Genomic DNA, 12,701 nt, shown 5'->3' with positions numbered 1-12,701 from the left:
AAGACAAAACAACCAAGTCAGGCAAAAAACAGACCTCAATTCTTATGTGTGGACTTTAATGATTTACTTTAAAAACAACAGAAGTAGGGGGACAATGAAAAAACAGACACTGCCATCACTGTCATCTTTAAGCCATAACTTATGGTCATATCAGCTCTTTTTAGTGCCTGGGTGAAGGCTTGCCAGAGGAGGGCTGAGGGAGACGAAACTTGGCCATCTGCATATCCAGGTCTGCAAATGTGTAGGGGTTGTAGCTGTGGTGCTGGTAGTTTTTGTAAGTGCTGTTATCAAACAGTTCTTCTGGCTCCGAAGGCACAGCTGCAGCTTCTGCAGTAAGGAGGGGGAGGGAAAGAAAGATGTAAGAAAACTGGTAGAAGGGTGAGCTTTACAAAATGTCTTGTCTGGGAACAGAAATAAAACCAGGTCAGTTAATGCAGTACTAGGTTTAGTCCTGTGTCCCTGTTACTGATTTTAAAGTAGTAACTGCTGCTTGAAGGGATTCATCACACCACATTTGATAATTTCTAAAAATGAGAACAAAGATGCAGTTTTGTAAGAGTTTTTTGAGGGGACTGCACATTTCCACATTACTCATGCCAACCCAAGGAGGTTTGTGGCCACATTTTACAGTGGCAGCAACCCCCAATGGAGTATGGAGACACTAGCATAAGGAGCATCAAGGATCATGTTTGTGACTGGAAAAAGGATGTCAAGAAAAACATGTTTCCAGAGAGTAAAACAGCCCATCATAGAGAAAGAGTGATACTGCAGAGGTAAGAAAAGAAATGGAACAAGTCCAAAAAAAAAAAAAGGGGGGGGGGGGATGTCCGACACCCGCACAGCGCTATGTTACTCTTAAACAGAGATACAAGAGAGAGGGATTTCCTGTAAATCTGCCAGCATGCTGTGACAGTAAAGTTTTGTTTTTCTTTTTTAAATGAAAACACATTAAAAACTTTTTTCCACCTACACTTAACGAATATGATTCCAGATAAACCAAAAGCTAAGATTTCAAAATGTGAAATAAACAAGTGGTGCAAGGTGAGGAGTGGGGAAGGAAGGTTACTTCAGGAAGCAGGAATACAGTCTTGGGATGTGTGGGACACTTCCAACTTCAAACACATCTAACAGCTGTGTAGTTGGATCATCTGAAAGGATTTGCACTCTTCTTTTTTGGGACTCAGTTTTTAAAAAAGGGCCTGCAATCCTGATTCCTGGAGTACTCCCACCAACTGCAGCCACTCCCAGCTTCTCCTCGTCCAGCTGCTGTTAGGGAAGAGCAGTATATTCATCTACACTACAATCATGAGCCACTGATGCACCAGGGTTAATGATCTGTGACCTCAACATTACCTCAGGCACCTGTAACTCACATTCCATACACACAAAGATAAGGGTGCAAATGAGCCCATGTGAACAGACGTTAACATGAGAAAATAGCAGTCAACTACTCTGTGAGGGAAAACAGACACTGTTAGCAGTCCTAGGACAAGAACACTCAAACTGTGAAAGAGTTCAGTTGGTCACAAAGTCAAAAGGAAGACTGCACAAGCAGGTTTAGTGTAGCAGTATGCAAGAAGTAAGTTCATCTGATGACAAACCTTTAATCACATACACCTTTGCCCTTGATCCTCCACAACAATTAACTTCAGTTTGAGTATACAAGTCAAGTAAATCCTCCAACAGTAGCATAACAGAGTATGGATGAAAAGAGCCCAAAAGCTCTACAAGCATCGACCCACAGTGTGTACAGTAGAAAGCACAACTGGAGAAGAACTACTTATTCCAATTTAAAATGATTCTATCATGATTAACAGGAAGTTAAAAGATTCCACCTCGTGATATACACTACCGGTCAACAGTTTTAGAACATCCCAATTTTCAGTGGAAATTATGCAGTTCAATGTCTCATTGCACTCTGAAATGAAACAACGGTACAAATGAGCAATTTGAGTTAAAAAACAAATCATAGAATCAATTTACAGAGTAAAATGTATTCTAAACTTTTGACTCAAAGTAGCCACTTTGGCAGATATAACAGCAGCACACACCCGTGGCATTCTCTCTACAATAGAAATCAAATATTCTTCACAAAGTTCTTCCAATATCTGTTGCAGAAGTTCCCATAAATGTCGCACCTGTAGGTTGCTTTGCTTCCACTCTTCTCTCCAGTTCATCCCAAACCAGCTCGATGGGGTTTGGGGCTTACTACGACTACTATTGAGCTGTTGTCCCGTGAGCCGCCATCACACAAGCTGTTAACTCTCAGAAACTTGTCCTCTGATTCAGTTGTGTCTTTGGGTCTGCAGACCTCTTCCTGTCACAGTTTGTTTCTGAGCCTTTGGATGGTGAAAGAAACTACTCACTGACACCTGGACTTTCTTTGCAGTTTCTCTGTAGAAGAAATTTTTAAGTGTTATGATGGTCCATCTCTCTTCCATTTTTAACTGCCTGTTTCTCGCTATTTTTGTAGCAACACTCTACTTTCAGCAGTACAATACAGTTCAACTGATGCTCACGAGGGTATGGTACCACAGTGTGTTCCAACACTGCTTTTATGCAGGCAGAGGGGGAAGTAATCCAGAAAGGTTGGAACACCTGTAGGAATTAGTAGCAGCAGCTTTCAAGGCTTGATCAACCTCCTTTGCTGCACAACAGCCTTAAATTGTTAACCTATGTTGTGTTCCCTGAAAAAGGCCTTTGTGTATAATTCTGTACATTATTTTACAGTTTTGGGTAACTTTTTTTTTGTAAACCTCTGGCAGTTCACCACTTACCTTTGTACATTTTCAAGCTGTTCATTGGACCTGAATGACTTGAACTGCAACAAACAACTGGAAGAACTGTGGTGCTCTAAAACGTTTGACCGGCAGTGTATATTAAAAAAAGAAAAAAAGAAGTGTTCCACATTAGAGTACAGTAACCACTGTAGCACAACTGAAATCAGCTCAACCTGTGTTCCCTATATGTCCACTATATGATCGCTTCAATGTTATTAGCAGGAAATAAGCATTTTAGCCATTCTGTGACTAGAGGGTGTGGGAGGGGTCAGGAGCTGCAGAAAACACTATCTGGCATCATGCACTCCAATATAATCGATCCCAGAAAGAACGAAGAAAACTCAATGAAGCTTGTTTCTGTCACAAACATGATATTGTGCCAGTTTTCATGTGCCTACAGTATGTTCCTGAGATGATTTCAGTCTACTTTCTAGTCCCGTTATTGTTTGCCAGCACTAAATTGGCAAGCAGTTCAATCTGCAAAGATGACCTCCATAGAGGTTTTCATCCCGTTTACTTTTTCAGTTCTCTTATGTGGATGAGCAGAACTTTCAGGGAACTTAAAACAATCCACATCAGTGTAAAGTTGGCATATTCTAATGTCAGGAACAACAAACCTCCGACGTTTGTCTTTAACCTGAACATCATTGTTGCCAGTGTTTTGGGGTTTGTCAGAGAAAAACAAGTTGCATATCCCAAAGTACTCTCTAATATTACAGACAAGTTTAAACTACTGCATCTCCCTTATTTATGTTGGGATCAGAGATATTGCTTTAGTTGCTGTAACTTCTAAGTTAATAATGTTTATTCTTATCCTCTTGTCCCACATGGGAAATTTGTCTTGGACAAACGGTGCTAAACATAGTAGCATTCTGATAATAAAACCAACACCTAGAGACGCTTAAAGGAGGCCATTAAATAGAAAACACGGACGATACTTTTAAAATACAACATGAACTGTTACATGTGAGGGAAGCTGCCGCCTGGTTAACAGAGCAACAGCACTCAGACTGTGTTTGGAGGCACAGGCAGAAAAACAATGGTCATTTCTAGAAGAGCCATAAATAAAAAGAGAGGGAGGTAAAGATTTAAGGGTCAGGGTAGTGTAGTGTGTACCCTTAGAGTGTTCAGCTGTGGCCTCTGTCTGCAGTTCCTCTCCTGCAGTTTCAGTTACAATAGGAGCAAGGTCCATCTGCTCCTCGGTGCTCCCTGCACAGACTGAAGCTTCAGCCGCAGCAGCAACTTCAGCAGGACGGGCGTCTTCTGCTCCAGCTTCAGCAGCAGTGTCAACAGCTTCAGCAGGACGGGCGTCTTCTGCTCCAGCTTCAGCAGCAGCGTCAACAGCTTCAGCAGGATGGGCGTCTTCTGCTCCAGCTTCAGCAGCAGCGTCAACAGCTTCAGCAGGACGGGCGTCTTCTGCTCCAGCTTCAGCAGCTTCGCCTCCAGCCACAGGAGCAGCTTCAGCAGAGGAAGACCTTGGGTCTTTTAGAGCCTCACCAATGGCTTCTATTTGAGCATCAACAGGAAATGCAGCATCTTTTGTCACTCCTGCAGCAGTTTTGGCTGAAACGTCAGACCCAGTCACCTCTCGAGTGATGATTTCTGGGCCTGACTTCACCAGCTTCTCAAAACCAACACTGGGTACAGTCACTGTAGCTTGAGCTGCTCCTAAGGGTGCTGGTGTTTCTACACCAGGTGTGATAGGAGCCCCATATTCATTCTGAGCTTCGATAGTGCCTGCCTTTACTCCTGTGACTGTGATCCTCTGGGGTTCTGCCTCTGGTGCAAAGCCCTTGATTTCTTTCTTCTTCTCATCCTCAGAGTCAGAGTCCGAATCGGAGTCGGTAGAGTCTGAATCGGAGTCGGTAGAGTCTGAATCGGAGTCGGTAGAGTCTGAATCGGAGTCGGCTGCTGGTTCAGCAGCTACTTGCTCACTGGCAGCAGTAACAGGAGTGATGGCTTGTGCAGCTACAATGCTTTCTGCAGTGGAGACAACCGCTGGTCCCGTTCCATCCACAGACTGTGCTGGGAAACATCCAGGCCCTGAAAGTCTAACTGGGAAGGCAACTGCTGTCTTGTAGGCTAACAGGTTTGCTCTCTCATCTGGAGCCTCTGTTGCTGAAGAAAATGGTAAATATAACATGAACAGTTAAATAATAAAATAATATATTCAATTTGATTTGTGGGTGTGCATTCACAACTCCTCTTAGATACTTTTAAATCCCACTTCGAGTCAAATGTACTTCCCCAATCCCAGAATCTGGAACTGTTACCTCACAAACCTATTGTATACGTAACAGAACATCGTTTAAACATTTGATGTTTTCTGACACATCTTACAATTTTATGAACAATATAAGCTTTTTTGAAAAGTGTTACTAAAAAAAGAAATGGCAGGGAAAATATTTTGTAACCGATTAGTTTAACAGGCAACAGGTCAGTGACATGATTGAAGAGAGCATCTTAATGAGGTCGAATTTCTAAAGAAGCAAAGATGAACAGATGATCACCAACTTCTAAAAACTGCCTCTGCAAACTGTGGAACGATTTCAGTATAATGTAAAATTATGGAGACTTTGAAATCGCGTCAGCTGCAGTTCATGGTATCATCAAAAGAATCAGAATTAAGAGAATCTCTAAGCAGGTACGTGCTGCAAACAAATACTGGATTTTTAGGGCTTCAAGCTCCACAACATTAAAACGGGCATGAACACTGAAGAGAAGAGGGACGACCCAAAGTCTGCATCTCTACACTAAAATAGGAGATGGGGAATTTTGATTATCAAGAAATAACATGTTTAAGATCATTCAGAATAGCGTCGTACAAATTTAGAAAATTGGCTATTAGACAGAAGGACCACAAAACTAACAACATGTCACAGAGTAAAACAGCAGCAGCTTTCTCCCTTACAGACTTCTAGTGAATTCAATTAAAATGATTCAAATGTACCACATGCTCTAAAATGTAAAAATCATATGGCACATTGTCTGTGAAGGTTCTCAGTCATCCAGGTCATCGTAGTCAAAGGAGCTTGCAAAGAAAAGCGTCTGGACTAGGGCTGCCACGATTTGTCGACTAGTCACGATTACGTCGACTATCAAAATCGTCGACGACTGATTTAATAGTCGAAGCGTCGTTTGAAGCTTTGTAAGATCACAAAAGACGCAGGAATAAGTAGTAGGATTTAAGAGTGTAATAACGGACTGAAACAGAAGATGGCAGCATTGCATATACAAGGATGCCAGCTGCCGTTAAACCCCGAAGAAGAAGAAGAAGCAGCTGTGTCCCAGAATTCATAGCGCGGCCCAGCGCAGTTTCCAACAATGGCGGCAGCTAGTTAGTTTTAATGTTACTCTTATTATTCTTTCTGGGTCACAAAATAAACGTTTAACATATTTTCAGGCGAGAATGTAGCTGTGTAAACCTCAAATATCTGCTCAGTTTATCAGGACACCGCATATTTTCAAAAGCGCTCCGACGTTTTCGGAGACATCTGTTACCCACTAGCTCGTTAGCGAGCCGGGGGCTAGGCTCACTAGCGCCGCGAGAACACCGGACTCCCCGCAAATCGTTTTCAAACCCACCGCCGTCTTTCGCTACTCAGGTTAAATATATATGAGTCACTTAGATAACTTAAAATGTTATTGTTTGGCTTTTTTTTTAGTATTTTATTTGTTCCTGAGTAAATCAGTTTGTCTGAGATTAAAGTTATAGTTTTTACACAGCTGAATAAACTCAAGCAGACAACTGATTATCAGAAGTGTGAGATGCTCCAGAATATACCCCAGTGTCCTGGGGTATATTCTGGAGCATATTCTGGGGTATATTTTAGATAGCAAGGAGTTTATTAAACTTCACCGAAACAATCTGCAAATTTCATTAAAATTTAATAAACTATCATCTTGTCTTTATTTTTAGTTAGCACAGACCTTAAACACTTAAAGCTGTAAGCTAATGATAGTTATATAAGAGCAGATGCTGCTGGTGCAATAAGCTGTAGTTTTACGTCCAATGGATGATGATCTGATTAGTCGACTAATCGCAAAAATAATCGGTGACTAGTCGACTATCAAAATAATCGTTTGTGGCAGCCCTAGTCTGGACCTCTTTGAGTTACTTGAAGACGTTTCACCTCTCATCCGAGAAGCTTCTTCACCCGAAACTCTGGCTGATTGGGACCCACACCCAGTTTCACACCTTGGCTCAGGCGATTAGAGGATCATCAGGGGGTCCTTTTGTCCCTCTGTGGGGGGTCACTCCCACTAGGTTTATATCTGGGACTCTCCACCATTTGACCTTAGAACTGAAGAAGCTTCTCGGATGAGAGGTGAAACGTCTTCAAGCAACTTAAAGAAGTCCAGACGCTTTTCTTTGCAAGCTCCTTTGACCATATGGCACATTAGCTTCACTGTGGAAAGAGGTGCATGTTACGCTTTAAAGGCATCATAACTGAAAGTACACATATACTCATCATGCACATATGCATTATTGTATGAATGAACAAAAGCAACCACCCAGCACAACTTAAAAAGCCACAGCGTAAAGCAGTTAACAGAACCCAAAGGTCTTTTTCTTGCCTGCACTCTTGGTCTTCTTCCCAGGTTTTGCTGGTTTTTCAGTCTTGGTGCAGAACGAAGCAGCTGGAGAAGTCCTCAGGATTCCCAAGTTCTCCAACTGGAGACGCTGCAGAAGAGAACAAAACATTGTCCAGTGAGAGTACAGAACCACACATTCAGGCTCGTTTTTGTGATCATTTCACTGGTTCTCGCAGTGTCCTATTTTCTTAATCCTGTCTGAAAAGACCTGACACACATTAACTTCTTTATAGTCACTTTAAGTCTATCTGCACCATTTTTGCATCCACCACCACTAAGCATTTATTTATCTGACCAATTTTAAAGTCTGCCACGAAGAGGAAACTGCCTGAACACCATCAACACTGTCCACCGTGAAGTGAGTTTTACATTGTCATGGTCTGAGAGGGTGCTGACCTATTAAGAAACCTCTGGTCTACCTCCAAATTCTCCGACTTCACCTCAAACCACCTGAAACTTGGACACACTAGGGCACGGGTGTCAAACTGCAGCCCTCGAGGGCCGGAGTCCTGAAACGTTTAAATGTGTCCCTGCTGCAACACATCTGAATAAACTATGATCCTTAACACACATCAAAAGTGTTTTTAGAATGGATAGAGCAGGCTAACATCACACTGAGGCTACGTTCACTCTGCAGGTCTTAATGCTCAATTCAGATTTTTTGACCAAATCCGATTTTTTTGTCTGCTCGTTCACACTACAAATAAAATGCGACAGCAAACGCGCTCTAGTGTGAACGCTCAAAGCGGCCGCATGCGCAAAAGAAGACGTCACACAGCAACTTCTAAGTTAATAATGTTTATTCTTATCCTCTTGTCCCACATGGGAAATTTGTCTTGGACAAACTGTTTAGACCCAGAACAACAGCATGTTTGACTGATGGCCTTAATGTAAAGACTTCAGACTTTACGTTTTCCAATTTTTGCTTTAAGTTATTTTGTTATTGACATAATAATGTAATTAACCTAATAATGATCCTTATTGCTGTTTTAGAGGAGCGGTGCTTCAAAGGATAGCTGCAGATTTCTGTCAGAATCTGCAGATTATACAGTACAAATAAAATGTTCACGTTTCTCCAACGCTGTCTTCCCAACAGTTTCACTGACATCTACGCTGGATGGCCAGGAAGCGTTCGTGATGTCTTCTCCGGAGCTGATAATTAGTGTCTGTCTTGTGTCAGTGACGTAAAAGACGGATTTAATGCGACATGACCATCAAACAGCAGTCGCTTTCTAAAACATCAGATATGTATCGGATTCAGGACCACATACGAAAGTGACCCAGATTGGATTTGTGCCGTTCACACTGTCACACCATGATCGGATAGATGGGTCGAATAGGGTCACAAAAAAAAAAAAAAAAAAAAAAAAAATCGGATTTGATGCGCTTTCGCCTGCAGTGTGAACGCAGCCTTACTGAATGTCCTTCCCAAAGATCCCAACTTCAACCTTATTGAAAATTTGTGGACTACACTTAAAAGTTGGATCCATCCCAGGAATCCAACCAATTTAAATAAACTCTACCAATTGTACCAGAAAGATTGGTCATATAACCAGCCAGAATTATGCCAGAGGTTTACTGGTGACTACCAAAAGCATCTGGTTGAGGTGTCAGTGTTTGCATATATTCAAGCCAGTATGTATATTTTTGACTGTGTATGGAAAATCCAAAATAAATTCAAACTTTAAAGCCATTAAAGATATATGCTGTACAATCATTCCACCCTGGAAAAAAGAACAAGTCAAATTAGCGTGACATTCATGCCCAGTGATGAGCGTATATAAACTTCTGACCTAAACTGTACACACTGCTCGTTTTGAGCGCTCTTACTTAGACTGATCAACTGTAACATTATAATCATCTTCCTAACATAGTGTTGGTCCTCCTTCAGCTGCCAAAACAACCCTGACTTCAGGCCGAGGCATGGACTACACCAGACTCCTGATGGTGCGCAGTGGAATCTGGCACCAACATGTCAGATCCTTCAGGTCCTGTAAGCTGCGAGCTGGGACCTCCATAGATCTGACTTTTTTGTCCTACACGTCTCACAGATGCTCGACTGAACTGAGATCTTGGGATTTGGAGGCCAAGTGAGCGCCTCAAAATCATTGTTGTGAACCATGAACCATTTCTGAACCTTTTTGCTCCGTGGCAGCATGCATTACCTCGGCCATCAGAGAATACCCACAAAGATTCACGTTTTCCCAGCAGAACTTTACCCAAAGCATCACATTGCCGTCACACTAGGAGATGCTCTGACCCCGTCGTCTAGCCATCCCACTTTGGCCCTTATCAAACAGTCAAATCCTCATGCTTCCCCGTTTCTTCCTGCTTCTAACACATGATGCTTGGGGAGAAAATGTCCACTTACTCCCAAATATATTCCAAATCAGGTCAGCAAATCAAAATTTTACTTCACATGTCAATGATCATAATGTTATGCCTGATGAGTAAATTCATCTATTCATAAAATCAGACTGTGAAGACATTTTAGCTTTATTATGTTCGTTTATCACCTATTTTATCAAGTCACCGAGGAAAGGTGTGAGTTGGGGCTGACACGCCTGGGAAGGGTTCTAAAAGTCGGTCCCAAGGCCAACACTCCCAAACACAAGCTAAAAACATGTATAAAACATGTATACAGTCAAGTGCAGCAGGGAATGCTGGGACCTCTACAAAGGAGAAACCAAACAGCCATCCCACAACATGGAAGAGCCACCACAGCGTAAGACTCAGTTGTACACCTGCACATAAAGGATGCCGATGTTCACATTTTGGACCAAGGGACAAAAAGTACGTGAGGACCATCATCATCATCATCTGACAGGAGCCATCAGCCACCAACAATTCAGTTTTGTGCCTGTATGCTGTGCAATCCATCCCCCCTAAGAAAAAAATCAGTCCTAACCGTGATAAAAACCGGCTTAAACTATCAGAGCACAGAGATCATTTATTTCCCCTTTTTCAAAGTGGTTCGCCTCTTTCCAATAACAACAGGAACAAACGATGTGACCTGTAACTGTGACAGTTTCAGGGTCATGTGTCGGTGCTGCGGTTGGCCTGTCCTGTTCCGACAGTTGCCGTCTGGTCTGTACTACAGACGCCAGCGTTGATGTGACTGAGTCCAAGTGTTGTATCTGTACTAGTACAACTAAACACGACACCGATACAGTAAAACACTGAGAGCTAGTACAGTTCTTGTTACCTTGAGAGGACCCAATCGTCCTATGCGAAACAAGAAAGTCGCCATTTCGTGTTCCCAATATTATTCTCCGGTCGGAAACTGGGCTTAAATACAAGAGTTCCGTGATACCAATGGAACTTTGAAAAACAATGTTTTGATTTTAAAGGATTTAAAAGCGACGTGATTCGATAGGCCTTCTTTTTACTTTTACTATATAGTGATTTAGGTTGTGTCAGTACAGACATTTGGAGGCTTCTCCTCGTGTAAATAAGCGAGACTCACTCTTGTGGCGGCGCCACAGCGGATCACCTGCCTCCATCTATCCCCGTGGAGATGAAACCCATCTCCACAGTGACACCTGCTGGCCAATTTGGCTGTGGTCACAACTGCTTATTATACTGTGACTGTGAATAACTCAACACAAATTTCGGAGAAATCCACACAAACAACAAACAAAAATATTGAGACTGTTAAAGACAACAAGCTGTGACTGTAATGGATTCTCCCTCTGTTAACAACCGTGCTGCTCTTTACAATAAATCAGTTTATAAAGTAAAACACACAGAGAGGAGACTGCTGTGTTTGCTGCAATAAGCACACAGGTTTCCAGCTGCATTTCCAAGTAGGATTCAGCAGGTCAGAAAACCCTAACACTGGCTGTAATGGCTCCACATAGGGAGAAGGATCGACTCCCAGCAATTTCTACTGTGGGCTTCTGTAGATTTTCTTTATGCACATGCTGTAATCTGCTGACCTGCTGCTCTCTGTGTCCTTAAACAACTGAATTTAACAAGATGTCAGCAGTTTCATCCCCCACACTGACACTATACAGTTTATACTGTCTTTACACTTGACAGTGTACAGCTGGAGTTCAGTGAATTAATCTAAGCATCATCAGCTTAAATACAAATTCATCTCTGCCAGACTTGATAAAACCTAAATCTGAGCATGAGCACCACAGCCACTGTGTATCCGTACAACACAGTGCTTTACTGTGTTGTACACACTCACTACAGTTACTGGACTCTACACACTGTCACTTTAAACAATGCCACTTTGAATGCTCACTGCACAGTTTTGCACAAACTGTAAATGCTAAACTATTTGTTTTTAAATTCTCCATAATTTTTAACACTTTTAGTATTTTTATTACATTTTTAATTTTAGTATTATTATTTTTTCTTTAATATACCTGTTTACTTTATATATGTTCATGTAAAGTTGGGGGACACGCGTCTAAGAATTTCAATAGGACTACATGTTGCTACAATGTTATCTGTATATGACAATTTGTATGAATAGTCTGTGGGCCACTGTTGCTTGTGCTGTACAAAGTAAGCAGCCAGGGCGGTGAAGAGGGAAGATATACGAAAGTACCTGGAGAGCTGAAGTGAAACTGACTGTTAATTGTAATGAAAAAATGTCCACGACAGATGCTGTCTATGCTTTTCTTGCTGTATTTAGTTTTACATCTGCTCCCAGCGATGTACAATTAGGATCTTAAAGGCTTTCATGGGAGCACATCTGAAGTGGGTGAACAGCTTGCTCTTGCTGTTAGAACATGTATGTAGACAGACGTGTTTCTGGGACCATAAATTATGCATTAGCTGCTCTTTTTATACCCAATCATGTCACTGACCTGGCCAGTTAACATAATCAATGGCAAAAGATATTTCTTTTGATGACACTTACTTTTCCAGCTTTTTGTTCTCCCCACCCCAACTTCGAAGAGCTGACGCTGCCATCAAATTCAAAATTATAATCATGAATTACTGTATTCTGTTTTTATTTATATTTTACACAGTGTTACAACTTTTCTACTTTTGGAGTTGGTAGAGAATTTACTCCAGTGTCCTGTTATATTTTAAGTAACAAGGAGCAGACGGCTGAGTCTATTAAACTCCACTGAGACAGCTGGTGACACAAATCTGAAGGCTAGACCGTCCCCTTTCACAGCCACTCACTTCCAGCATTCTCAGTCTTCGGAGGACTTGGCCCACGTAGACTGTGAAGGCCGGGTCCCCCGAAGGATGCAGCTCCTGAATTGAGAAAAAGCTAATGTAGGCTTTAAGGGTCCTCCTTTCCAGGCATCTGAGGACCAGGTGTCCCACCAACAGGGTCCACAGAGACATTACGATAAA

At 42.0% G+C, this 12,701-nt stretch overlaps 1 protein-coding gene across 2 annotated transcripts; it reads right to left on the bottom strand.

Moving 5' to 3' along the window:
- Positions 1 to 35: 35 nt before the first annotated feature.
- ndufv3 (NADH:ubiquinone oxidoreductase subunit V3) lies at positions 36 to 10,813 on the bottom strand. Of its 2 annotated transcripts, none has more exons than XM_082507402.1 (4): positions 10,582 to 10,813; positions 7,359 to 7,464; positions 3,897 to 4,892; positions 36 to 327 (listed from the first exon to the last, which is right to left on the bottom strand). In XM_082507402.1, the coding sequence occupies exons 1-4, from the start codon at positions 10,624 to 10,626 to the stop codon at positions 161 to 163; spliced, it is 1,314 nt and encodes a 437-aa protein (XP_082363528.1). In that variant the 5' UTR covers positions 10,627 to 10,813; the 3' UTR covers positions 36 to 160. The 2 variants fall into 2 exon arrangements, with proteins under 2 accessions (XP_082363528.1, XP_082363527.1); XM_082507401.1 differs by having other exon boundaries at positions 3,897 to 4,898; positions 10,582 to 10,812.
- Between the last annotated feature and the right edge of the window lie 1,888 nt (positions 10,814 to 12,701).

Source organism: Aulonocara stuartgranti (assembly GCF_965226115.1).
Source record: "Aulonocara stuartgranti genome assembly, chromosome: 16".
Lineage (NCBI taxonomy): Eukaryota > Metazoa > Chordata > Actinopteri > Cichliformes > Cichlidae > Aulonocara > Aulonocara stuartgranti.
This window is presented reverse-complemented; position numbering and strand designations above follow the sequence as displayed.

Coding starts and splice junctions, on each gene's coding strand:
- ndufv3 (XM_082507401.1), bottom strand. CDS start 10,626: ATGGCGACTTTCTTGTTTCGCATAGGACGATTGGGTCCTCTCAAG. Junction 7,465..10,581: donor GACGATTGGGTCCTCTCAAG/GTAACAAGAACT, acceptor TCTCTTCTGCAG/CGTCTCCAGTTGGAGAACTT. Junction 328..3,896: donor CACAGCTGAACACTCTAAGG/GTACACACTACA, acceptor TCCTTACTGCAG/AAGCTGCAGCTGTGCCTTCG.